The sequence below is a fragment of the Drosophila gunungcola genome, unplaced genomic scaffold (assembly GCF_025200985.1).
Source record: "Drosophila gunungcola strain Sukarami unplaced genomic scaffold, Dgunungcola_SK_2 000126F, whole genome shotgun sequence".
NCBI lineage: Eukaryota > Metazoa > Arthropoda > Insecta > Diptera > Drosophilidae > Drosophila > Drosophila gunungcola.
In genome coordinates this window covers 100,920-127,131 of record NW_026453287.1, presented here as the reverse complement: position 1 = coordinate 127,131, position 26,212 = coordinate 100,920, and the positions used below count along the sequence as shown (strand labels likewise).

Sequence of the window (26,212 nt, the reverse complement as noted above, 5' to 3'; positions counted from 1 at the left end):
ACTCGAAAAAAGTGCAACTAGTTATTTTTTAATGGAGAAATCAAATTCTTTGTAATTATTTGTGTTTCCTGCTTCCGATTTTGTTATACAAATTAAAACTATATTTTGAATTTAAATATATTTTGAACGCGAAGAACCATGATATATTGTTCGCTTCAATTTGAAATTTGTGAGTAAAAGTCTAAAAGAAATCCCAAAAACTAATTTTTCCATTTTCCAAGTTAAAAACATTCCAAGTCTTGTTTAACAATAGATTTGATTTATTTTCATATTGTGTTTTTTTTTTATAACAATTAGTAATGACTTGAACGCACACACATTGTATGTTATCGTGATCGATACGGGATAATCACATGCAGGGCTAAATATGCTATGTATGTAGATAAATATGTATATGTGTACATAAAGCAAATAACTTTCGTCTAGAACAATATCAGAATTTCCAATTTGGCGCCAACTCTTGGCTCTAACAAAAATTATTGTCACTTCTCTGCCAGGAGAATCTCAATTCAATAAAGATTAATATATGGTTTAACAAGTGGGTTAACTGCTAACTGGAAACTTGATCGTAGATATTATAGCTGCGCAGGATAGGGATACAATTCAGGGGAACTTAAAAGTTGTACACAATTTATATAATATTTATATATTTCATATATAAAGCAGAGTAAAGAAGCATTCAATTATGACACAGTAACAGATAAAAAAAAAACAAATAGGGAATTTTATATTTTAATCCTAAGCCGGAGGATCGACACTTTTAACACAGGGGCAGGGGTTCGGGGGACGGGTGGTGGGCGTGGCGCTGGGAGAGGTCTACTTGTACTTCTTCATGAAATCGGCATGGAACACACGGAACTTCTCCATCATCAGCTTCAGCTTGTCCGTCTGCGGAAGGATCGTGCTGCGGAAATGCCAGGTGCCGGGCTTTTGGCCAAATCCGCTGCCAGGAACAATGCAAATGCCTGTGGAGGAGAAAGAACCCAAGAGTTAGCCACTGGTAAAATAAAGGGCAATATATACAGTTACGGTCAAGTGTTTAAAAACATACCTGTTAGGCAGGGACAATTTTTTTGTTTAAATTTATCATAAAGCTTACTTACCAATCAACAAAAAGAAAAAATCCTCAATGCTGTTTTAGTTTTCAAGAATATTTACAATTGATAGCAATTTCTTAAATTTTACTTTTTAAGGTACTGTACTAAATGATTTTATACAAATTTTAGGAAAATTAATTATAAAACCTCGTTCACCTGCACTCGGTATTGAAATAAAAATGTTTTTAATACCTGTTTTTTTATGAGTTAATAACTAAAAAAGAAAAAATCTTTTAAAAACTATTTTATAAATGTTTTCAGATTTTTTTGTACCTATGTTAAATTTAGAATTGCATATTTCCCTTACTTAATTTATAGCATTAGCTTTACGAATATATAAAACGTTTTTGAAAAGTTTCTGCCAAACTATTTTGGGTTGCTATTTCCATAAGCTTAAGAACTACTATTGTTTTGACCGCGCAGCTGTATATTTTTATAAATGAAACTTACCGCTCGTCTCGAGCAGCTCAAATGCGTAGAAAACATCGGGGGCCATGCCCTTGGCCTTGGCGGCCTCAACGGCCTTGGGCGGGATCTCGATCTGGGGGAAGACGTACATGGCGCCCTGCACGGGATTCACCTTGTAGCCCTCGAAGCTGCTGAGCGTCTTGTGGACGAGCTCGGCCCGCTCCTTCAAGGCGGCGAGGATGCCGTCGCGCTCCTGCTTAAACAGTTCGTAGGAGGGCTCGCCGGGCTGGGGCGGATTGACCAGGGCACTGACCGCCACCTGGCCGGCGGTGGTGCTGCAGAGCGCCGCCGTTATCGACTTGGTCAGCATCGCCTTGACCTGGGGGTCCAAGTTGAGCACCTCCATGTAGCCGCCGCGAATGCCGCACTCGCCCAGGAAGCCCTTCGACGTGGACAGGAAGCTGCACAGCTCGAGGCTGCGGTACGGCTCGCCCATCTCGTAGGCCACCTTCTTGAACGACCAGAACTTGGAGTCCTTGTCGTACACGTTGTCCTGGTACACCTCGTCGGCCAGCAGCAGCACCTTGTTGTCGTGCGCGAACTTGATGATCTCCTCGATGTTCTCGCGGGTCAGCACCTGGCCGGTGGGATTGCCCGGATTGATCACGACCAGGGCACGTGGATTGCACGTCTTCTTGGCTTCGTCGAAGGAGCGCTGCAGCTCCTTCCTGCCCAGACTCCAGCCGGTCTCCTCCTCCAGGTAGTAGTCCACCTTGGCCATGCCGTACTCGGAGATGGTGGCCGAGTACAGGGGATACTGCGGAATGGGCACCATTACTCCCGGAGCCATGCCATCCACCTCGGAGCTGAAACAACCAACTGATTTAATTTGGATTCAATATAGTCTTATATATATAGTCTTATGTATATTTAATAGCAAATAAATAAAGAAGTAAATATCAATGTTAAATCAATATATGAATCTATATAAAAATATCTCAAGAACTTAATTCGTTAATTCCCCTTTATAACAATTTAATTTTAGACCCACAATGCTTTTTTCCAAATCAAATCTCCATGCCTTATGTTAAAAGTATTTCAAAAAATTATTTGGCAACCACTTAAACCATCTCGATACTATTAAAGACTTTGCTTAATTTCAAATTATGTTCGTCCCTATAAATATTCCTCCTTCAAAATATTCTCCTATGTTTGTCTAATTTCAAATTATGTTTGTCCCTATAAATATTCCTCCTTCAAAATATTCTCCTAATGATGCTCAATAATTTATTGATCTGTAAAACTTAAATAATCTTCCTAAGATACTCAACTCACTTGCCAAATATGATAGGTTGAGTAATTTACCATTTCTGTAGCTTTAAAAAAAAAAAAAAAAAATCTTAATTATGGTTATTTAGCAAAACTTACAAAAAACAAAAACCATATTTTTGTAGCACAGTATCTAACCTATTTAAAAAAAAAAGCCACTTGTATAGCTTTTAACTATACCATACAAATATTTATCTCTGCTACCTTCTTTCAGAAGCACTTTTACCCAAAAAAATAAAGAGATATATAGGCCATATCCCTGGCATTATATAATAGCTCCTGAAAGACAAGCCTTATCTAGTGCAATAAAGAAATGTTTCCTGGAATTTGGTTAGGTGGAATTTGCGGCATACTTGATCATGGCGAGAATGCTCTTGATGCCGGGAGAAGCACCGCCGGTGAGATAGATGTTCTGCCAATCGCTGGCGATGCCGCCGTCCCGCTTCTCGATGTACTTGGCCACCTGGCGACGGACCACCTCCAGTCCGGCGGAGTCCGTGTAGGAACCAACCGATTGACCCTGGCAGCCGTCCAGAATGGCACAGGCGCGCTTCTTCACGTCCTCCGGGTAATCGGGTGAATCGAGCAGACGAGACTCAAAGGTCAGCGCCATCAGCTAAACAAGTAAAATAAAATAACATAGATTAAATCTAAGAAGAAAGAAAACAAACTTCAGCAAGCCGAATTTTATATACCCTTGCAGATTTCATAATGTCGAATTTCCTATACCGTTGACCGATTATAAAATTTTGTAAAGGTAAATTATTAATATATCTTGGATATTTTTATAAAATTAAAGCAACAAAGGTAAATTTTTTTGTATATCTTTTTCCGGTTATTACTATTTGATCTTTCAAGCCGGCTTGATCCGACTAGAATAGAATAGAAAGAAGACTTTTGCGAAAGTTTTTTTTCAGTTAGCTTTTAAACTTAGAAACTATATTGCGTAGAAACGGACAAATGCTTATACGGACGAACATGGCAAGATAGACTGATCTAGAATATATATTCTTTAAAAGGTCTTCTTCACTGCGTTGCAAAAATCAATCAAAGGACTATCCAATCCAACTCACCTGTCGCAGGAAGGTCAATGGCTGCTGACCCATGGCATGGCAATCTCCAATGTTGGCACGGATCACCTGGTCGAATGGCTTCTTGGCACCCTGCAATCAAATTCAATGAAACGGAAGGTAAATTACACATTGTTTACTATGTTGGTCGTCCGCAAATTGAATTATGATGGCGGATCAAATAAGCCTCTAATTTCTGGTTTTCACTATGCAAATTACCCTCAAGTGTAATTGTGGCCCTCTAATTGGACACACACAAACACTTTCGACTGCATGGAATATTTGCAATTGGGCCAGAGTAATCGATTGAACTGAAATTCCAATTATTTTTGTATCAGTCATGTGCCATCAGGGATTAAATTGTAGTGCTGGTGTATTCGGAATAACTACTAAATGGGCGAAATTAGAATCACCCATAATTGTAGAGAAAGTACAACCCAAAGTAATCAACGGATTGACAATTATAATTAGTAGTTTATCACTAATGTGCCATGAAGTGTTAAGCAAATATTGTATTTTTTTTTTTTTAGATTTCGGTTAAAGTTGAAAATAATAATTAAACAAATAAAGTCAATTTTTGCTGATGCATAATTATGCCAACTATATTTATCTATCTCAACAAAACATTTCGTGTTATTTGATTTAAGGGAATAATTTGTCGGAGTTATCATTTTTACTTTAAAATAAATTCGTTGCGGATACAAATATGAATACTGTGTTTTTTAAAACAGGATATACAAATTTTAAAAAAGGCTCTAATGATTTTGCGAAAAAAGGAGCTTTAGGTAATTTGGGTTATTTTCTAATAATTTTTTCTTAGTTTTAAAACTATCAATGTTAATTAAAGTGTAGTAGTATAACTGTCAACAGTGTAAGTTTAACACACAATTTGCCGGGCACATGCAAGTTGCAATCATTAAAGACCCCGTCATCTCGGGTTCAATTTCACCACGCTCGAATGGCCAATTTGCTACATAATGTATTACAATGGAGGGTGGAGGGACCTGGATATTGTTGGTTTTGCGGCTAAATAATGGAAATTGCGCCTTGTAAGCGAGCTTCATCGCTTCCAATTGACGTCATTGGGTATTTGGTGGTGTGTGTGTGACTGACAAAGTAGTTATTGGAAAATTAAGGAATTCACAGCTCAACTCAACAATATTTCTGACATTGAGCACATAAGCATTCTTCGCAAAGTTCTCCCCGTGTAAACGTGTTCACACGGCCATCGCGCCGCCTTATCGAATCTAGTTAATTATTTCTTTTTTCAATTTCGAAAATTACTGATAAAAGCGTTGCCAAGTCGAGGTAAATGGATTGCACCCACAATCATGTGTTTGTATTTCACATGGAAATATCTATAGTATTAGGCTCTATCGCAAAAAAAGTGGACCTATTAGGCTAACAGAGGGGGAAATAATTTAACTTGACCAACTGCAAAGGTTTTAAATTAAGTTCTCACTTAATCTTCGACTTGAAACGTAGTTAAGGAATTATGTGGATATATCTACTTAGTAGTTGATCACCGCTGTATGTGCATCTAGAATTTTTCCAGATTCTCTCTTTTCTCATATTTTCTTGCTTATACCCTTCGAACATTTCGCACTTGAAATCGTTGTAAACAAACTTTTTGTGCTAAGTGCCAATATAATTGATAACTACATACATACATATGTATGTATACATATACTCGCACAGGTAGAGTCGTATAATTATAGAGGTCTTGTATACAGGCGTTGGCAACCCAGACATTATCGCTGAACGAGCCTAAATAATAATAATATGCTATAGCGATTAGACTAGCGAGTTCTAATGTCAAATGGAAATGTGCACAAACTGAAAATAAGTGTAAGGGAAATATAGTTTAGCTTCCGAAGATAATAATTATTATGTGAGTGATATATACAATTTAGATATTTTAAATACAAATATAAAATAAGTTACAAACAACACCTGAAATTATACATATATGTAAGTATTTTCATACCTTAAATTAAAACTTTTATTAAGAACAAAAGAAAGTTGAACCAATATATCTGATAAGAATGTCTGTTGCTGTCAGATGAGGACTTTTTGGAATATTGCCAAAGTGCACAAGTTGAGGAATTTGATAAAACGCAGATGGAACACAACACACAAGATTCAGATTCAGTCGTGCGGATAAGGAAATCAATCGCAGCGGGAAACTGAGGGGAAATCAGCTGGCTGTCAGTGGCATTAAAACACACAGAATGTGGAAAGTCAGCGGGGCCAACAATGGATTTAAATGCGATTTATATTCCTACATGAACGAGAAGTACATACGCCTGCGGGTCAGCAAAGGTCGAAGAGAAGAAAAAGGCGAAAGAAAACGTGTGTACAACATATTTCCCTTAGCTCATGCGCATGTTGGGCCTTTGTTTTGATTTTTCACTTTCACACAGTGATAACAAAGAGGTTCTCAGAATCCGACCCACCCACAATTTCCGCACTTATGTAAGCCAAGTTGAAGGTCGTTCAGTGAACTTAAAGTGTGTCACAATACTCCTCTACTTTAATTAGAGTCCAAGAAAGTCTATGATACGCAATTTGGAATAATTACAAACATTCATTAGCAATTAAGACCATGACCCGTTATGGAAAATGAGTGAAAAAAAAAACTCGATTTTAAGATGAAAAAACGGGTAAGCTGCATTTGGCGACCTTCCCAGGGACATTTCATTCACTCTAAAGAGCAATACTTCAAGTAATTACTTTATTTACTTGTTTACTTTGCTCCAAAAGTTAAATTCCCTCAACTCAAAGTTCACTTTCAACATTTTTTGGCATTTTATTTGCAGCCATTATAGGGAATATATTTCGTTTTAGATAAGTTTCGATAACTATATGGCCGGCAGATTAGAATTGCCCATGGCTTTGTGGATTAATTTCGATACAGCATTTGTAGATAAACAAAAGATATTGTTTCTATGAACACGAAATTCTTGGCAATTTTATTGCCTTAAGACACTTAAGTAGTGAAAAACAAAATAAAGTGATGCTTTGCTATAAAACTGGTTTTTTCCGTTAGATTATTTTGTTCTTAATGTGAGCCTTTTATACAAAACAAAAATCTTATCACTCAAAACTTGTGGCACCAAAAAATAAGATATTCTCAGGAGTGGTTTAAAAGTGTTTTCTTAAGCTACTCATGACATACATAGATAATACTATTTCACGAACCAATAGAATATTTATTTTCTGTAACCATTTTACATGTGTTTCTCATGCTATTTTTTAGCAAGACTTTAATTACTTATTTTCGTGGTAGTTTTTCCAACAGGTGTCCTTGAAAGGGGGGGAATACGAGGTAAATGATTTGGCGTGGCGGTCTCGCCCATTCGAGCGTAAAACAAATGAATAAAAAAGGGCGGCAAAGCGAGGCGGCACAACACATCCAAAACAAACACAGACACTGGCACAAATACTTATATATAAAGATATAGCGTGCTTAGACATTAAATGCGGGCTTTGGGTTGCCATCATATTGGGAGAACCAAAGGGGAATAAATCGCTGGATAATGGCGTCGCATTTAGCGCCCTGTTTGGCATTACTATGGGACTACGTTTGGATTCACTTTTGGATTACTTTTGATCACGTTTAGAACTCACCTTTTCCAGTTCCTTTTCGATTTCTCCAGCGCGAATAACCAAAGGACCGCGAACCGCATATTCCATGGCAATAAAGTTGGGATTTATGTTATCCAGTTTCAGTGATTTCGACGACGACGGCATTTTCTGGCTGGTTGAGAACGAACTGAAAAAAAATTCGGATTCACAATTAAAGCACTTAATATTTTTTTTTTAGCGAGCGAATTTTGTTTAGCGAGCGACTAACGGGAGAAGTGAATAAACATTAGTGCCCAACATCGACGAAACGATTTTTTAAAAAGGTTTCATCGATGTTTGGCGGGGCAATATCGATGTTTTTCCATCTCTACTCTGCTTTCCCACTGCTGCAGCGCTGCCCCCTCACAACATTCCTCTGTTAAATCATCGTTTGTTAGGGAAATATCTTAAATACAAAATAGGAAAGTTAACAAAACACCTACTAACCGGCGGACTTCTAACGGTTGAATGAAATTGTCGCTTTTGCCGTGTCTCTGTTGCGTCGCTGCCGCTGCTGCCGACGTCGACGTCGCCGCTTTCGCCGCACGGCGACTGCCATTGTTGCTATTGTTTTGCAGGAACGATTTCCAGCGGCGAATCACATATTGTTGTTGCTGGCGTTGCTGTTGTTGTTGCAAGGCGGCTGAAACTGTCGCCGCAGCGGGCTTAATTAGCATTCGGCTCATTATTTCTGCAAAAATGTTAAATAAAATCCAGTCAGTAAATAAGTTATTAAAACAGACAGCGCATAAATGACGGAAAACTAAGCACACTAAAAAGTGGAAGAGGAAGCTGGAGAAGAACTGAGGGTTTGCGCGTGTATAAGAGTCGAGCTCACAATTATAAGAGCGGCGAATTCGGTGGCACAGCTGTTATCACAACACCGTCAGAAAATTCAGTATAAATAAAAACATTCCATTAAGCTAGTGAAAAAAATTATGGGGGCTTAAATGGATATAAATGTTTTTTTTTTCTTTTTGTCTATATGTTTTTATAGTGGAGCATCTGCAACAATAAAGACATTTTATTTTAGAACATATTAAAATATCACATTGATATGTACAAACATATTTTTTTGTCGCTCAATATATGTCGAGTAAAATTTTGATATCAGGCCCAAAAATGTATAGAATACATCCATAAAATTAAAATTATCATATAAGCTCTTCTTTTTGTGCAATATCTTTGGTTCTTATCATTGTGAGAAGCCAATTATCAGTAACATTTTAGGGCTTATCAATGGGTGCTATATTTTATTTATTGGAACTTTGATTATATATGTATGTTATTAAAGCTAGAGAGTATATATTTACGAATACTGGAATTTTTACATTTCAATTCTGAGCTGAAAGGGCATTTAGTTGGTACGCAAACCCAGTCGCTGCACTTGGGCGCGATCTTTTGAAATGCGGCTAAACATATCTTTTTAGAATTTTTAGAAAATCTATTATAATTTCCAAATAAATTTGAAATCATATCATTACTAAACCAGATATTTATTTTAATTTTTAAATACAACTTTAAACTTTCAAAATATTAAGTTCCTATTTATGTATTTGATTTAAAATTGGGGGTCTTAACCGAAATAAAAAGGAAATAAAGTGTGCTATTGCAATAGGTTTTTTAAAACCAATAACTTTACGGTACTATCTTTAAATAAAGAGCTTATCGCTGTGGAAGTTTTTTCAGAGGCAAGTCAACGGATTTTTGGGCTATTTACTGTGGCATTATGTATATGATTTAATAGCTCAATTTCTCCATAAAATCCGACGGGACTCATTGGTTGCCCCTATCAGTCAAGCGTACTTTTGACTTTGAGCTAAATTAGCAGAGCTTATCAGTGACGTCCCAGTCGCAGCTTACGATTTCTCATCTTTCAATTTAATATGTATAATAATTTTCACGTTTCAAAATGTTTGCACTTTGGAGCGCTAATTGCGTAATGCGAAAATATAACAAAAGATGGACAAAGAATCTTTTAGAAGCATGACAATGACCAGAAATCGCTTACCTCAACCTCAACATTCTATATTTTTTTCGCACTCAAATCAAGCGTCAATCAGCCGCATATTGTTTGCTTTCTTTTAAGCGACAGCGAATTTTTAGAAATTAAAAACGTACTAATGTACATATGCTGTTCTATATATATATTGGTGGTATATAAAAAAAATTTGTTTATTCAAGTCCAACCCAAACTCGTTGGTACGTCGTTTTGTTCGATTTCTTTAAACCGGTTGCGGATTTACTAGAATAGAAGAAAAGGGAAAGAAAAAAGAGGGAGTGTAGTCCAAATTTGCGATCGAAAGAGGCAAGACAAACACTTGAATAGACATCACCGGCTAAGTTTTACCGTTAATACTCGTCTACTTTTTAATATACTATCTAATTTATATGCAACAAATTAGATAACTTTCTAAATAATATCTTATTTTGGTATATTTTACGAGAGAGCTATTATAACCCAATATAATATTTTAAAGCTTATATTGGTTGCTTATTTTCGGCAATATAAAGTTATTGAAAAGAATAAAGTAGAATTAAATTGGTCTAATAAAAAAAATGTTCTAATCAGTCAACAGTTTAACAGTCGTTTTTAAAGTAAAAAGGGTTAAACCACGTATTTGTATATATATTTACAATTAAGTTTTAAAAGCCTTGTTTTTTGTGGGTACAAAACATTTGAGAATCACTGTTCATCTGCCATAGGTTTGAACTGTACCCCTTTTGTTTGTGATTTGTTTTGACAACAAACTGCCTTATGCAACAAGCTTCAAAACAAAAAAAAAACTATATTATGTGGACTTGGCGCACTTTGCTTCATGGTTTAACCCCCTGCTCCGCTCTTTTAACCCCCCGCATTGTGGATTATCAGACATCCCAACTGGATAAGATAGTAAAGATAAGGATTCCAATTAGAAACACTGGCCATCCGGATGAAGTTGTTTCCAACCGACGAGAACAAGTGAATTATTTTGTAACTCGATTGACACGTAGCAAACAAAATAACAAAAATATATATAATTGATGGTTGGGGTGGGGGGTTGTATTGTGATGTGCTAATTGGCTCGCTAAACAGCTGTTAACGCCGCACAAATTGGTAAAAGAAAAACGCGGCACGCAATTCAATTAAGAAACACGCAAAACGATAAACAAAATCAGGGTACTACTCTGTATTATTTCTTTTTTTTTGGGCGCACAAATCACTTTCACTGTCACTTCCTCGGCGCTCCCAATTAGAATTTCTCGGCCACGGTGCTTATATATATACACACATACGTGTTTATATATATATTTATGTAGTTCAAGAGCGTAAAATCGATTTTTCGCTGCACTTTTTAATGGGTTCACCTTGGTGGGCGCTATCTAAGTGGGTGTGGCGATTATCTAACGGCGTTTGTTGTGATCCCAAAGAAACTTGCATAAACTTATTAATAAACATATATACCTAATAAATCTGTGTGTGTGTGTGTATGCGTATGCGAGCGAATTCCAATCAGAAACGAATCGGAAAATCTAAGCTGCTTGGCCGTTATCCGCAATTAAACGACTGAATTGAAACTGAAATCGAAACCGAAGTGCTGGCAATGTTTTCAGTTGTTGTTTTCAGTTGATGTACCGACTAGATGTTTTTCTTATTGTTGCACCGCGCGGAAACGGCGTGTGGCGAAGTCACGATGAAGCGGTCAGCGATTAGATTTTAAAAATATCACGTCTGCAGCCCTGGCGCCTTGGGGGCTTTCGATAGACCGCGATAGATCGCTTGATGACCGTATATGCTCTGGAAAGCTCTCAAGATTTTTTGAAAAATAACGGATTTATTCCGTTGAATATTTTCTCATAAGACTGCCATAGCGGAAATCACACATTTTTGGGCAGATTTAACAATGCAGAAGTGTTATTTAATTCAATGTATTCAATTAAGTAAATAATATTAATGTGTTGTTTTGACATACCCCTAATTTTTAACATCACTGTCGTCCTTATTAATAAAAAAAGATAATTGTGCAAAGGCTTAAAGACATGGCACTTTAAAAGATGTAAATCCAAAAAGGTGTTCCAAAGTTCTGCCCCAGAGCTTTAGGTGTCCATTGAAGCAGGGTCCACGGATTCCAGGTGTTAAATTGGCATCTCTAAATTTTCCCAATTCTCAAGGTGTTTTTGTTTGTAAAGTGTCGATCCTGGTCTGAATAATTTAAAACAAATTTCTATACTTTTTAACTAAGGCATACTTTGGTCTTAAACATTTTTTGCTAGAGGATAATACGTTTTTGTTAAATAAAAATGTACTTAGTTATTATAATTTGGTTAATGGAATTGATTTAAAAGAATAAAAATACCAGGCTTTTAATTCAAAACATTTTCCGTTGTTTTATTTCACTCGAAACTTATGGGGCTAGTCAAAAAAAAAGGTCGTCTTATTCTAGGGCTATGTACAGAGTGTATTTTAGATGGAGGAGGATAGGATGATGAATATACCCTCTTGAGTTCTTGAGCCTTGGCTACGTGCTGATGCCCATGATGGATTCGATGGAGAAGCTTAGCTTGGGCTTCTTTTCGGAGGCGGCTGCGGAGGCAAAGGGTGTGTTCATCGAGGGATGTGCATACGTGGGCGGCTTCGAGGGCGGGATCGTCGGTGGCATCGGGTGATATATGGGCTGCTCGTGATGGACCGCTGCCGCGGCAACGGTGGCGAAGTACAAAGCGTTCCCGCCCAGCGTTGCCTCCATAGCATAGTTCAGTTCCGGATCGGCGAACGCTCGTCGTTTGCGCATGCGCTCCATCAATGGCGAGCTGAACGTGGGAAATCGCTGTTTGTACTCTAAAAAAAAGGGGAAAAATAGTCAGAAATTAGTACTCTGGTAAAATAGTAGTAAATCCTAGTATTTCATAGTCAATATTTAGTTTTGATTTATATTAAAATTGATTCAAAACAGGTTCCTAAATATAAAAATTAAATTGAAATTGAATCCATATTAAACTTAAATGTAATGCATTCAAACCAAATAATATATTCCACATTAAAGCAAATATTTTATTTAATAAAATAAATATTTAATGTGCAATGCATTTTATATTATGATTTTATATTTAATTTAAATTAAATGTTGAATTAAATATAAATTTATTTTCACTCCTCCATTCTTTTTATCAGTGTAACAGTTACAGGGATGGGCGTTATCACTACAAATTGCCGCGATTCGTTCGAGATTGGACCCATTAACATTGAGTAATCCGAGACACGCGTCGCGTTCCCAGACAGTCTGGCACCTATCGTTGAGGATCGGAATCGGGATTTGGGATTCGGGATCGCCACTTATTCGGAAACCAGATGGAAAACCCAAAGAAGTCAATTGCTGTTGCCACATTTTCATTTCTTTGCCCGAAGAGGTTTTTCCGTTTTTGGTCGCGTCTCAGTTTACCGAATGCGACGAATGCGACTCCCTCAAGTGATTGGAAAATGTGCGTACACACACATTTCGAGGCATCCGATTTCAATTGTTTTTCGTCAGTCGTCGAATAATTGCTATTCTATTGTTATTGTTGCCAGTGTTGTTGTGCATCAGCATCAGTCATAGTCATTTCCTGTCCGCGTCTACGGAGGAGATCCAAAACCAAGATCTCCGATTACGGACGGGCCAGACAGTCTGGCACCGCATGGACAACCAGAGAAAAGTCGGGGGTGTAGGGGCTGTATTTATCATTTCAGCTGGACCATCTACTTTACTACTTTTTAAAACATATTCATACCTATTAGGTGAGAGGCTGGGTTTTTTCGAATTTAATTGTGATGTTTGAAAAAAATATTCATACAATCCTTTGGTATTTTAAAATAATGTATTAATCAGGGAATTCTTCAATATTTTAATACTCTAATATGGACATTTAAGTTTTAAAATAAGGTTTGAAGTGGCTTATGCTTGTATTATGTAGTGATCATTAACTAATTCATTAAAAAAAATTTTTTTGTTTTAAATTTACATTTGTTAACCAAATATCAGGGTTGTAATTAGTAAGATTTTTTATATAAATGAAAAAATTGGAAAATAATAAAATACAAAAATAATTCTTTTATAGGGAAGTTTGTCCTTAAATAACAACATATGTATATGTATATTTGTTAGGGTTAGTGTTGGGGATTCTTGGGGTCTTAAATTAAGTTTATGTCAACTAACCTTCCATGGCGGCCGTTATGTGGAGCGTTGACTGTTGCAAACTGCGCAATCGTTGCTTGTAGATCCTCTTTTGGGCCATTAGAGCTTGTCGGGTGGCGGATGAGGATGAGGATGCGGATGCGGATGCGGATGCGGATGCGGAGGATAGACGAGCGTATGGCGGCGGTGATGTGGAGCTGATTGAATCCTCGCCCTCGCTGCTGGAGGCAGTGCCCACTGCAGTGGGCAGTCCCGATTTCTCAGATTTCGAAGCGGAGCAGGAGGTGGCCCTCAAGGCTCCCAAAGCCTCCATGGTCTGTTGGCGTCGCAGGGCCACCTGGGCGGCCATCACACGCTGGCGATCCACCACCAGCTGGCAATTGGGGCAGCAGCACTCGCGCCATCGGCACAGCCGCTTGTGACCTTTGACACAGGAGATGACGCCGTGATTGCGACACCTGGCGCACTTGGGCGTCCTCAAAAGCCTTCGTTCCCGATGGCTAGAACTAGTACTAGTTCTATTACTATGACCAGCACCGCCAGCACCTTTACTAACACTTATGTCCTTGCTCATCCTATCTCGCCGATCGACTGAAAAGGATGCGGACCGGGGCGCGAACATATAAACACTGACACTGAAACTGGACGACGGGCCAACAGCCAACAACCAACAGCCATCAGCCGCAGCTACTTGTCGCCGTCAGACAGTCTGGCAGCGTCAAGTGGTTTCAGTCGGGGGATCCTAAATATACGAGCTATACGAGATGTACAAGATATTCGAGGTATACGTACGGGATGGAAATCGGTCCCTCGCCTGCCATTGGCTGCTAATCGCTGGCTCTAAATTTAGACGATCCAATCGCCGCACAGATGTCTCGCATCAGCATCCGAAAGATACATTCTGCTACAGGAGTAAGTACCTAACTCAACCAACATTGTACAAATTCTAAAGGAGTTGCTTTGGATTAATAGTATAATATAATATATATTATATTATAAAAAAATCTTTTGAGTGCTCAATATTCCTCTCTTTTAGGTTATATTATCATCTAATAGTGATAAAACTATTTCAGAATTTTTAAATTTTCTTATTCTTTGGTTGTTACGGCAGTTTTATAAATTTTCCTGTTTTTTTTTTTTTGTTACTCTTGTTATTTTTTAATAGATATTCATTTCAAGATAAAGCTACCTGAAAGTCCGTAAGAAATGAGCTAAAAATTCTCTGATCGGGCTGGTTCGACTTAAAGATGTTTGACTGTACATTTCCCATCCGCGCATCTTTGTTTGGACTCTGTATTTCGTCAAAGTGCATATTGATTTCTGGATGTCTTCCATTAATATCTTTATTCGTTTATTTGACTCAATTGTATATATTGTATAACAATTTGTAGCATTATCTTATATAGCACATACATTTATATTTATATATATATATATATATATATATATATATTTCCGTATAAATACAAATTCAACATGAGTTTAACATTATCGCTTCATTAGTTTAGCTAACAAACAGTAGTAAAAAAAGAAAAAAATTCTCAGCGGTTTATATTCTAGTAAGTGTTTTGGGGCAGGACTTTTCATTTTGATGCCTTTTAAATGCCTTCTTTATATATGTATATATTTCATATATATTTTTTGGAACAGTGCGTTTCACTAGTATCAGACAGTTGGACTTTAAAGTTTTGGAAATATTATAGCCAATTTAGGCGATTGTCAGCCAGCTTTAAATGAAGATATGTAATCGAACTCACCATTAAGGGTGATAAATTAGGAATTCTTGTCCTCAAATTAAATAACACTTTACAATAGTGAAACGCACTGTCCCACTTTATACATCCATTTAGTAAGTGCGATTCGAAAAGGTGAGTGAGTTCTATTACAGGAGTTCGTAGATTAAAGCTTCAGCTAGAAGTGTGCCAGGTTTCCGATTGGTTTGGTTTGGTCAAAATACAGGTGCGACTTGAAAAAGGACTATGTGCCTCCGAGTGCGTCCCATTGTAATCTACGATGTTTTAACAAGCGGACAATAATCGGGGGTAAACTTTGATTAATGTTCGATAATTATAATTACTTGATTTACACTGAATCATAAATGCTTGCAAAGTTATTGTCCTTAACTGTCAAAAAACGCTCTCTAAACGGAAATCGAAATGTGTCCGTATTGTGTTGTGTATATATCATCTATTTTCCCCCTTAAAAAGTTTGATCCTTGAACCAACTAAATCTAATTATAAAACACGCGGCTCTACAAAAATTCGAACGAACGCAAATCACAAAAGTACAAACACTATATATATAATACTATTACATACATCTCGGCTATGGAATGTAACTATCGTAAATACTTTTTGATTTCTGATTTCCTTCAATACGATTCTTCGCTCCTGACACAGACGCACTCTGAATTCACTTCATTTGCTATTTTATCATATCACAATGCTTAAAGGGCTCAACGTTTCTCGATTTTCGACTTTCGACTTTCAATTTTCTCAGTTTCAATGTTTCAATTTTTCGATTTTCTCAATTTCGAATTTCGATTTCGATTGGGCTTCAAATTCAACAACGATTGATTGCCAAACGACGATCTATCTATAGAGTTATAATTTAACAGGCTCACTGGTCGCTAAACTATATCATACAGCTCGCGAAATAATTGTATAACCTTGGTATCTCTCTTATTTGGATTTCACTAAGTTTTCCCTTAGCAAAGCAAACAAAAAATAACTCAGGGAGTAGGATTACATTAGAGTGGGAAACTTGAGAACCCAAGTGGCAGATGATCTCAAAATATATGAACCAATTTTGGGCATTAAAATGTAAGAAAAGACCTTTCTGGTTTTTGTCTTAAACAAAAAAAAACTACTCTAATAAATACAAATGTAATTGTAAAATTCTTCTAGAAAGTATCTTCGATTCTTATAATAATAATATGGTTTTTTTGCATAGGAAAACCCCAAAGCTCTCCAAATATTTCGCTTGTTGTATGCGACAAATTTCAACAAGTGCGTGACTCTGATGGAGTCTGAATCTACCAGATATCCAGAAAGAATGTACATCTCTTCGATATAAATCTTTACATAACAATTAGTGCGCGACAATATTGGTATATATAACTAGTCAATAGGCTCGTTTGTCCTTTGGTGCGGGTTTTTTTTTAGATTTAAAAGATTTTTAGATTACACGGCCATCTATAATAATACTCGTTTGGTTGTGGGTAAGCAGTAGAAAAGTAAGAAAGTCTCATGGCTAAAGTGTGGTAAATGCAATTTTCCACAAGGTTTTCTATTTTTGCCCTTCTTATTTTTATACCCTTGCAGATGGTATTCTGATTTCATTCAGAAGTTATCAACGCAGTGAAGGTTTCGACTCTATAGAGTATATTTATTTTACTAGAAGGGTCGATCTAGTCTCTAAATTTTAAAACTATATAAATGAAACTTTCCCCTTTTGCTATTGCAGGTAATATATAAGTCGGAATGGGCCGAATCGGACCACTATATTAGTAATAGGTAAACAACAAAATGAAAACGAAAGTTATAGATTTATTAAAACTACACGTTATCGTATAGCTCCTTAAGAAATGAAAAAATTCAGCGGAAATTCGAAAAATAGTAATTTTCAAAGAGTATTTAATTTTTGTAGTATCTGCAAGGGTATACAAACATCGGCTTGCCGAAGTTGGTTTCCTTTCTCATTTGATCTCCTTTTGAAAAGGGGTTTTTCCAACTAAAAGGCGGTAAATTTCGGTTTGCCAACGAAGTGGAAAATTTCCATGAGCCAGTGCCGCCGGTGTGATCGGTGATCGGCGATCGGCGATCTGTGATCTCTAGACGATGCTGTTCCGCTTGGCGGTGCTCCGTTGGAGCGTGTTTTGCATGGCGGCCACCACCGCCTCGGCGCCGCCCGTGAAAATCGGCTGATTGACCGCCCGCCGCAGGACGTGCCACATGGCCACCGGTTTCCTCAGCGAGGAGAGCATCTGGTGCCAGTGGCGCAGGCCCTTGCCCACCGCGCAGCTGCCGGCCACGATGTGGCCCAGGGCCATCACTCCGCCCGCCGCCGTCACCCCGAAGACGGTGACCCTAAGCTGGGTGGTGGTCAGACTGGGTGGCGGCACACTGAAGATCATCGACTCGTTGAAGATCGGACTGCGGTCCTTGCGCTTCAGCGAGGTGCGCTTCTTCAGCACCTTGCGATCGTTGTCCATTAGGTAGACCTGTTGGCAGAACTCAAAATATATATTTATTATGTACTATATTCCATGGCCTAGTTAATGACTGTCTAAGGTGAACAAGATAATTTCACGGGGTTAAAATGCTGTCCTATTTAAACTTAACCAATGCCTGTTTAAACTAAATTTTATGTAGATTACATGATCTAGTATCACACTGTACTAGGTAATCTCAGTCATTCCGTAGTCTTGCTGACCTGTACTCAAAGCTACCCAAAGTATGCCTATAAGAGTGGCTGAAGTAATACTATATTTATCTTTAAAAAAATTGAAAATTTACAATGTTGTTTTTAGTTTCAAATGTTTTTTCTTTCTTTTAAAAGTGTCTTAAATATGAAATTGACAATTGGGAAAATATGAAATCAAAGTAAAATATTTAATAATAAATTCAATTGATTAAGAAAAAGCTACCGACCTTTGCCCTATTTATGACCTTATTCATAAGAATAAAATGTATGCATGCCAGACATTGAGCGAACCCACCTTGACAAAGATGCTGTTCACCGTGTCCATGGACTCCGGCAGATCAACCGGCTGGTCCGCGTCCAGCTTCAGATTCCGGGCCTTCACCACCACGATGGTCAGACGCTCCGCCGTGGGCAGGTAGCTCAGCGAGAACATCAGCTCGCCCCAGCGCGCGTTGCACTTGCGCGAATCCGAGAGCGGGATCCACGTGGTGATGGGGCGTGGCAGCTCCCCGATCTCCATCTCCGCCTCCCCGATCAGCGTGTGGGCGGGGCCGTTGTGGTACAGGTGAAACCACAGCGAGTGACGCGCCTGCCTCTTCTGCAGCCAGAAGTTGAAGCTCTCGTTGTAGCTGGGTGTTAGCGCCGCCCTTACCACCTTGTTTGGATTATCAAATTGAGTTACGGTTACGGTGAAAATATGAAATAAATCTGTTCAATAACTTCTTTATTGTTGATAACATTGTTTGTCGATTTAGGCAATAAATTTGTAACATATAAATAATCTGTTGAGCACTACTTCCCAGGAATTTTTTGAGATTTGTTAAAAAAAAATAAAAATTTTAAAGACTTATTTGTTGTATCTTGTTCAAATTTTCGATTTTTTTTACGCAAAGCCTAACCAGTGACTGTTTTGTACAGCTGGCGACCTATAAAAACAATCCCGATCGATTAACAAAAAATTCATTTTGTTTTGGTATAAAAAACGAATTTTTAAAGCGTTTTTTTTTAAATAGCCAATTTTCGAATTTTTTATAAGGGGTTACAACATCATTTTTGGACAAAATTTGAAAAACTGGAAAAGGTTTAGCTGTGAATGCCATTTGGTTGGAAATTTTATAACGAATACAACAATATATGACATTCCATCTTTTGACCATTGTTTCACAGGGTCTTGATACAAAAACTGATTTTTAGGTGATTTTTTGTGTTTTTCTAGATATGTGAAATACAAAATTAAATTGTTTTTTATTTAAGTATTCTCTGCTCCTTAAGATATATTTTTCATCCCAATTTGTAACTTGTCTTTGCTTAAGTCAACTAAAAAAGTTGTTAAATAACTTTTTGAACAGTTCTCACCTTGGTTTGCATGGCACCGGGATGATCGGGCACCAAGTAGATGCGCACAAATGTGTCCAGAGACTCGACGCTGAAGGGACAAATGAGTCCCTTGGCCTCCAGGACACTAACAGTCAGTTCCATGCCCTCATTGCTAATGCTGTTCCTTTGAAAATGTGCTACATCTTTAGGATATTCAATTAGAAGGGTATGTTCGTTAGCTTACTTGTCGTAGTTGAGGCCAATGCACAAGTAGCCAGTTATCTGAGTGTAGGGCTGATCCAATTGATCCAGGAACAAGGTCGAATCCGAGGTGACCGAATCACAGGAGACGGCTCTTTCCAAATGGATGCCGTCCATCGAACCCACCACCGATCCCGATCCCGAACCAGAGTCCAGCGAGATCTGTGAGCTGTTCCGCCTGCCCAGGCCCAAGCCCATGCCCATGCCCAGACTCAAAGTAGAGTCCTGTCTCAGCAGGGAGCGTCCAAAGGACCAGGTGCCGTTGCCGTTGCCATTGCCATTTCCATGTCCGTGGACATGATTGAGTCCATTGCCATTGGCCATGGAACTGTGACCATTGACACCGGAATTGAATTTCCGGAAGAGATAGTCCTCGGAGATGGTCTTTTGGAGGAGGTGCGGTCCCTTGACGCGTTGCGTGAGTCCAGTAAATGGATTCGTGGTGTTGTGCATTTTCAGCAGTCTGCTGGACAGACTGTGGCTTTCCACGAAGGGATTGCCATTGGCATTTGGGGTTTCCGTTGCCGTTGCCATTGCCGGAGTGGTTGTATTTGCAGTAACAGTTGCATTTAGGGGATCCGAAAGGGGCACCTGTTCGGTGGACTCGCACAGAAAGGGATTGGTGCTGGAGTTTCTCCGTTTTAGGGCTGGCGTTTTCCTTTCACCCTCCAGCGCCGGAGTCACCAGGGTCTTGTCCTGATTGATGCCTTGCTGCAAGGACACCTGTCGCTTGGCAATGGGTCTTGGTATGGCCGTGCCTGATAAACTCACGGTCACGGAGGAGGTGAGCCTGGCCGGAGGTGGTGCCTCCAGTGGTTGGGGCAGGACACCGCCCAGTGAGCCACCCGTAGATGCGTCTTTGGAGCCTCCCACAGAGCCAACCTTGGGTCCATTCTTAAATCCACCCACAGATCCACCATTCAGACGCAGGCAAGAGCGACGTTCCTGGTCGGCTGAGGTCACCTCGGTGACCTCGTTCACCTGGGTGAAGGAGAAGGTCACCGTTTTGCCATTCGGAGTGGGAGCCGGTCGAACTGGCGGTGGCGGAATGTAAATGTGCCCCGGGGGCGGGTTCCACATTGGCGTGGTCTTCTCCAGGACGCTGGAGCATCCGGTTATCGACACCGCTCCACCTCTGCCTCCGCAGCCGTTCATCAGGAGCAGGTGCGACTGCTGCGAGCGGTTGAAGTCCTCCTTGTCGATGGTGTCGAAGCGCTTGAAGCTGCCGCTGGTGCTCAGCAGGAACTCCGATCCGGATTGAATCTGCCAGTGGTAAGTGGATTATGCCATTAAATCTACTATCTACTTGGATAGAAAACATTTACTTAAGTCTTTCAGGATTAGAAAATTAATGTTATGATATGCATTCAGAAACAAAATATATTTTGGAAAATTTGTATTTCAACATCAATTATTGTTAGATGCCAATGAAGTATCTAGTGTTTTAAAATCACTTATGAACCTCGGGATATATAGTTTCATACTTATGGGCACCTTAATATGTAATTTCAAAACACTAGTGATTGGAAGGCACCTTACCTTTTGACTAAATTCGTATTCTTATATTTAGCTCAGAAATGTGTTGTTTAAAATAAGAACACTAAAGCTACATTTTTTCTTCATCTGATCTTCTGGTAGTTACTAATCTGTCAGTATTATTATGTATTATTTTATGATAAAGACCAGCATACGTACACTGGCCATATATCCATTGGCATGGAAGAGCTTCTGCTTGTGGTTGGACAACCCGATCTTCTCCTCCTTGCTGGACCGCATCCGCATCCAGTTGGCGGCCCTCGGACCAAGACAGTGGCAGGCGAACAGGATGCCCAGGATCAGAACCGCCACTAGCAGTAGCGCCAACGTAATGGTGAAACTCATCATCTCCGTGTCTCACTACCAATCCTCATACATTTCTTTGCTTTCCTGCTGGAAGGAGGGAAAACAATGTTTAATACACTCCTCTTAAAATTATAACAGAAATCTCTCTAGTTTTTAATAGAACATCATAGTTTGGTTCGAAAGCTACAACAGTTTTACATTTTTTCAAAATTACCAATCAAAATGCATTATCTTTTATTGCCTGCAAAACTAGATAACTAGAAGATAAGAAAATGACTCATCTTTCCTCAGTTTATCTGCCTCTAAAAGCGAAAATAAAACCCAAATGTTTTCATTGGAAGCCGATGACGATGGCGAGAGGTGGGGCTGGTATTTTAGATATTTCGAAAACACTTTCATCTCGCATCGCTTTACACTGAGCAATTTGCCTCATCATTGTGGACGTGGGCGCTTTTTTTTTTTTGTTTTTTTTTGGGGCGGGGACAGGTGCTTGTTCTCGTTCTCAATCACAAACTTTGACAGTTTTTCAATTGAATTTGTAACCGAAGACGCAGCATTGCCACTTCAAAGCCGAGGCGACCGACAGAGGTGATGGGAAATGGTGGGTGACAATAGATCACTTTCAATGACAGCCCTCTCGTCCAAACTCTTTATCATCCATGTTATCATCCGCTCTGAACCGACGTCGTCGGTCACGAAATGAGCTTAGGTAACTTGGGACTTGGTACTTGGGTCTTATGACGGATTACAGTCTTACCTGAATAAGTTGAACACAACAGAATCTTCGACTTACAAAATAACATGCTTACCTATATGTATATATGCTACCCTCAATGAAATATTTACTTTTTCCCAATTAAATGACATACAACAAGAAGGAAAGCAAACTTCGGCAAGCCGAAGTTCATATACCCTTGCAGCTATTGCATTAATTAAATACTTTTGAAAACATTTAAATTATGATTTACTTGAGTATGTGCTAAAAAAAAACATTGAAACTATGATGATTTGCAGCTCAATTATTAGATAGTTATTTTATATATTTTTATTATTTCTATGGGAGCTATATGCTATAGACGTCCGATTTTGATAAAATTTATACCATAATTCTGAAATAATTAAACATTGCTATATGTCGAAGAACTAAACAAAAAATTAAAAAACAGCAAAGTTATAATTTTTTTTCATTTATTTTTCCGATTGTTCCTATGGGAGCTATATGCTATAGTCGTCCGATCCGGCTCGTTCCGACTTATATACTACCTGCAATAGAAAGACAACTTTTGGGAAAGTTTCATGCAGATAGCTTTAAAACTGAGAGACTAGTTTGCATGTAAACGGACAGACAGACTGACAGACGGACGGACAGACGGACATGGCTAGATCGACTCTACTAGTGATGCTGATCAAGAATATATATACTTTATAGGGTCGGAAACGTCTCCTTCACTGCGTTGCAAACTTCTGACTGAAATTATAATACCCTCTGCAAGGGTATAAAAATATTACTTGCCCAATGTTTCATTTTATAAACATTTGAGGATAAACAATAAAATAGTAAATATTTAAACATTCATAATAACATTATAAAAGATATTTCCAATAGCAACAGGTTTTATAATGTAATTAGAAGTTCAACATAGTACGGTTTCACATTATTTTGCAAGTACATTAAATGAAAGTGTTTGCTAAGCCTTGGTATATATTTTCCCCATTTACTGTCCGCATTAATTTGCCCACTAATGCTACGCTGCATCGCATCCAGTTCATTGAGCTGGGCATTAAATCGCTTTAACTACATGTCGCCGTAAATGCATTTCAATTAAATGCGAAGGCGGAGAGTCGCCCATTTGGTACCCTGTAGTGCATATTCCGGCCCATTAAAGCAGCTAAAGTTGGCGAGAGCGCATACTTACATAAGTGGCTTGTGCACACCCTGTAAATAACTTGTATAATGAGCGCTTAATTGGACGCTCACACTCGTAGCCTACACTAAAAAAAAAAGCAATAATTCTGGTAAATCTTTTCGGCAGAAATAAGACTAAAAATATTAAAAACATTATCGAAAAGCTATACGAATAAACTAAATAAAATATTTAAGAACAATTGTACTACTTATTTTAAGGTCTCAAAATATGTAAAATAAAGTGTTTAAATGAAAATGTATTTCAATAAAAATGGTTATATGTATGTTGGCTTTAAGGGCAGAGTTTTGCTTAAAACATTTAATTTTCATTTCATGTTAAGGGAATACTAATGTGACTTTATAAAATAATTGTGAGTAGGGACCATTCTTGTCAGTGAAATTGCAAGTATTTTCAGGCTTAAAAGGCTATTAGATTCTGGCCAGTGTAGTGCCAAGTTGGTAACACGTCTTTGTGGTCGAGGAGAACTTTAAGCCAGGCAGCAGCCAGCTAAAGTGTCACTTTTCATTAACCTACTGCGAGGTCATTCCACTGGCTTCGCTCTATCTTTTGTTGCTGCAGCCCTCCGATGTCTGATATATATATATATATATATATATATACTATACTATACTCTACTATATATACATATATATATAGTAGATTGGGCCTGAATGTGTCGTCCCGCATTAGCCAATAACCAAGGGGGCTAGTGACCTCTTTTTGCGGCCTCAAAAATGGGACAAACTGAAAAATGAACGCTAGTCACGTCAGCGAGAGACAACTGTAGCCCTTAGCCATTTTTTTATTTTGCCAGAAAACAAAGAAAGAAAAACAGGAATCAAAAAGTTTTCACTGTGAAAGGGAGAGTAAAAAGCAGGCGAAAGTCAAAGTAATCAAAAATGTGGAAGTGCAGGAGATGGAGGCCCGAGATAAAAGGCCAAAAATCTAGAGCAAACACACACACACTCAGACACACAATCGCAGCTCATTTGAATTTTCCTGGGTTTTCTTATAGTTTTCCAAAAAAAAAGGAACAGAGCAACCACTCACCTGATTTTTCGCTAGTTTTATATAAAAAGCATTCGATGCTCATATGGCCACTTGCATCAAACAATGTTGTAGCACTTTAATGTTTAACAATAAAATAAATAACAACTAGCAGCAGCGCTGCGGAAAGAGGAAGAGCAGGAAGCGGAAGTGCGGGCGGAAAAATCGCTCATTTTCGTAGACCGTTCGGTGCCAAAACTCGCGGCCAACTGGGAGAAAGCTGGCAAAACAGCAACAACTTTGGTCCACTTTCCGCAAATTGCACTCTCTCCTCGAAATTTCCTTTTTTTCTACACTTAAGCTTTGTTTTTGAAAAAAAGCTTTATTTCGTCCTTTTTTCAGGTTTGCGCTTCGGTTAAAATCTTAACTAACTTGAAAATGGGACGATTTGAAGTTTGCGCTTTGGTTCAAAGCTTGATTTCGTCCTATTTTCAGTTTTGGGACAAGCGCGTGCCATAAGGGATGTTTATGGCATTGAACGCCATAATAATATAGCAGGTCAAAAGCACTCGGGCATTCTATAAATTAGCAAAAAAATGCAATAAATTAACCATAAATGGGTGATGCGAAGTCCCAAATAATGCAACTCACCACCCAAAAATAGTTTATATAGTAAGTTGTTGATTATCTAAATAATATCAAAGTTTAAAGAAACAAATATAAAACAAACTTTTCAATATAATTTTAATGAAAATTGCACTTATTTAATAAGTGTAAAGTTGTAAAAATAAAATATTGCACTATGTAATGCTTTGAAGAAAAAAACTTTAATAATAAATAACATTTTACGTCAAATTTAATGCATATTCTCAAGTTCTACTTTATTTATTTTATCGTCGGAAAATCAACGGCACTTACAGGTTTAAATACAAATGCTTACTTAATCAATATTATATTGTTATTATCAACAAAAAAAAACTACTTACAGTTTTAAATGCAAAATATAAAAATAATTCATGTACAATGGTTTTGGTTATAATAACCATATAAAATCAACTTAAATACAAATACACATATGATGTTTCGCTAATAGTAATAATATATTTTTTTGAAAAAATAGTAGCTATTTAAAAAATGAATTTTTTTGAACTGATATATTCCAGTTTTCTCGTGTCACGGGAGCATCTTTTTCTAATTTCTTTGCTAAAGCGGGGAAAACCAGCTTGGAATGCATATAACTGAAAGCTTTTCGTTATACAGGTACTAGGTTGATACAACGGGCTTTAAGTTTTTTAGGTACTCAACAGGGGTACATGGTACAGCAGCCCCTAACTCTGTAAGCCAACTGTACCTAGCTTCAAAATCAAACCCAAACTCTGTTATGCCCCAATAACAGTGACACTTCGTGCACTTTCTCCACTTTCTCCTTACTCTTTGGAAGGGGTGACATTTTGTGGATCGAAAGCTTTCGAACAGTTTGACCTTACTCAATGTTACTGCACTCCCTAATCCTGGAATTTTAACATTTGCCGAACCAATTTCGCTTTAAGCGGATTAAGAAAAAAAAGGGAGAAAAAAAAAGACAGAACAGAACAGAATAGACAAGAGCGGGTCTTAAAAACCTGAATAATAGATAGATACACACACAAGGGTCGGCCTTTCGGCCGATAATGGCTTTAATTCGTGGTCAATCTAGCGTAACTCCCCAAAGGATGCTCGGCGCGAAATGTTTTTACATCTCTCAGCCCCCGGAGCGGCTAATAAATTTCCATTTTGCAACTTGCCGCATT

General features: G+C 38.2%; 3 protein-coding genes across 8 annotated transcripts; all 3 read right to left on the bottom strand.

Moving 5' to 3' along the window:
* Window positions 1-237: 237 nt before the first annotated feature.
* Window positions 238-11,712, bottom strand: LOC128265476 (alanine aminotransferase 1). 3 transcript variants are annotated; one of them, XM_053001506.1, is made up of 7 exons: window positions 11,485-11,712; window positions 7,979-8,222; window positions 7,535-7,679; window positions 3,908-3,997; window positions 3,188-3,450; window positions 1,548-2,371; window positions 238-965 (listed from the first exon to the last, which is right to left on the bottom strand). In XM_053001506.1, the coding sequence occupies exons 1-7, from the start codon at window positions 11,498-11,500 to the stop codon at window positions 817-819; spliced, it is 1,731 nt and encodes a 576-aa protein (XP_052857466.1). In that variant the 5' UTR covers window positions 11,501-11,712; the 3' UTR covers window positions 238-816. The 3 variants fall into 3 exon arrangements, with proteins under 3 accessions (XP_052857466.1, XP_052857467.1, XP_052857465.1); XM_053001507.1 differs by lacking the exon at window positions 11,485-11,712 and adding an exon at window positions 10,977-11,221; XM_053001505.1 differs by lacking the exon at window positions 11,485-11,712 and adding an exon at window positions 10,880-10,903.
* Window positions 11,713-11,928: 216 nt separating this feature from the next.
* Window positions 11,929-15,104, bottom strand: LOC128265494 (uncharacterized). Its single transcript, XM_053001529.1, is given in 5 exon segments — window positions 11,929-12,350; window positions 13,705-14,275; window positions 14,277-14,418; window positions 14,420-14,523; window positions 14,945-15,104. Coding segments are annotated over 5 exon segments (1,188 nt in total). The 5' UTR covers window positions 14,996-15,104; the 3' UTR covers window positions 11,929-12,030.
* A 20-nt stretch (window positions 15,105-15,124) lies between these two features.
* Window positions 15,125-24,679, bottom strand: LOC128265471 (uncharacterized). Of its 4 annotated transcripts, none has more exons than XM_053001492.1 (6): window positions 24,486-24,679; window positions 21,382-21,615; window positions 19,670-20,949; window positions 19,465-19,609; window positions 18,404-18,763; window positions 15,125-17,905 (listed from the first exon to the last, which is right to left on the bottom strand). In XM_053001492.1, the coding sequence occupies exons 2-6, from the start codon at window positions 21,568-21,570 to the stop codon at window positions 17,516-17,518; spliced, it is 2,364 nt and encodes a 787-aa protein (XP_052857452.1). In that variant the 5' UTR covers window positions 21,571-21,615; window positions 24,486-24,679; the 3' UTR covers window positions 15,125-17,515. The 4 variants fall into 4 exon arrangements, with proteins under 4 accessions (XP_052857452.1, XP_052857454.1, XP_052857453.1 ...); XM_053001494.1 differs by having other exon boundaries at window positions 19,465-19,603; XM_053001493.1 differs by having other exon boundaries at window positions 21,382-21,612.
* Between the last annotated feature and the right edge of the window lie 1,533 nt (window positions 24,680-26,212).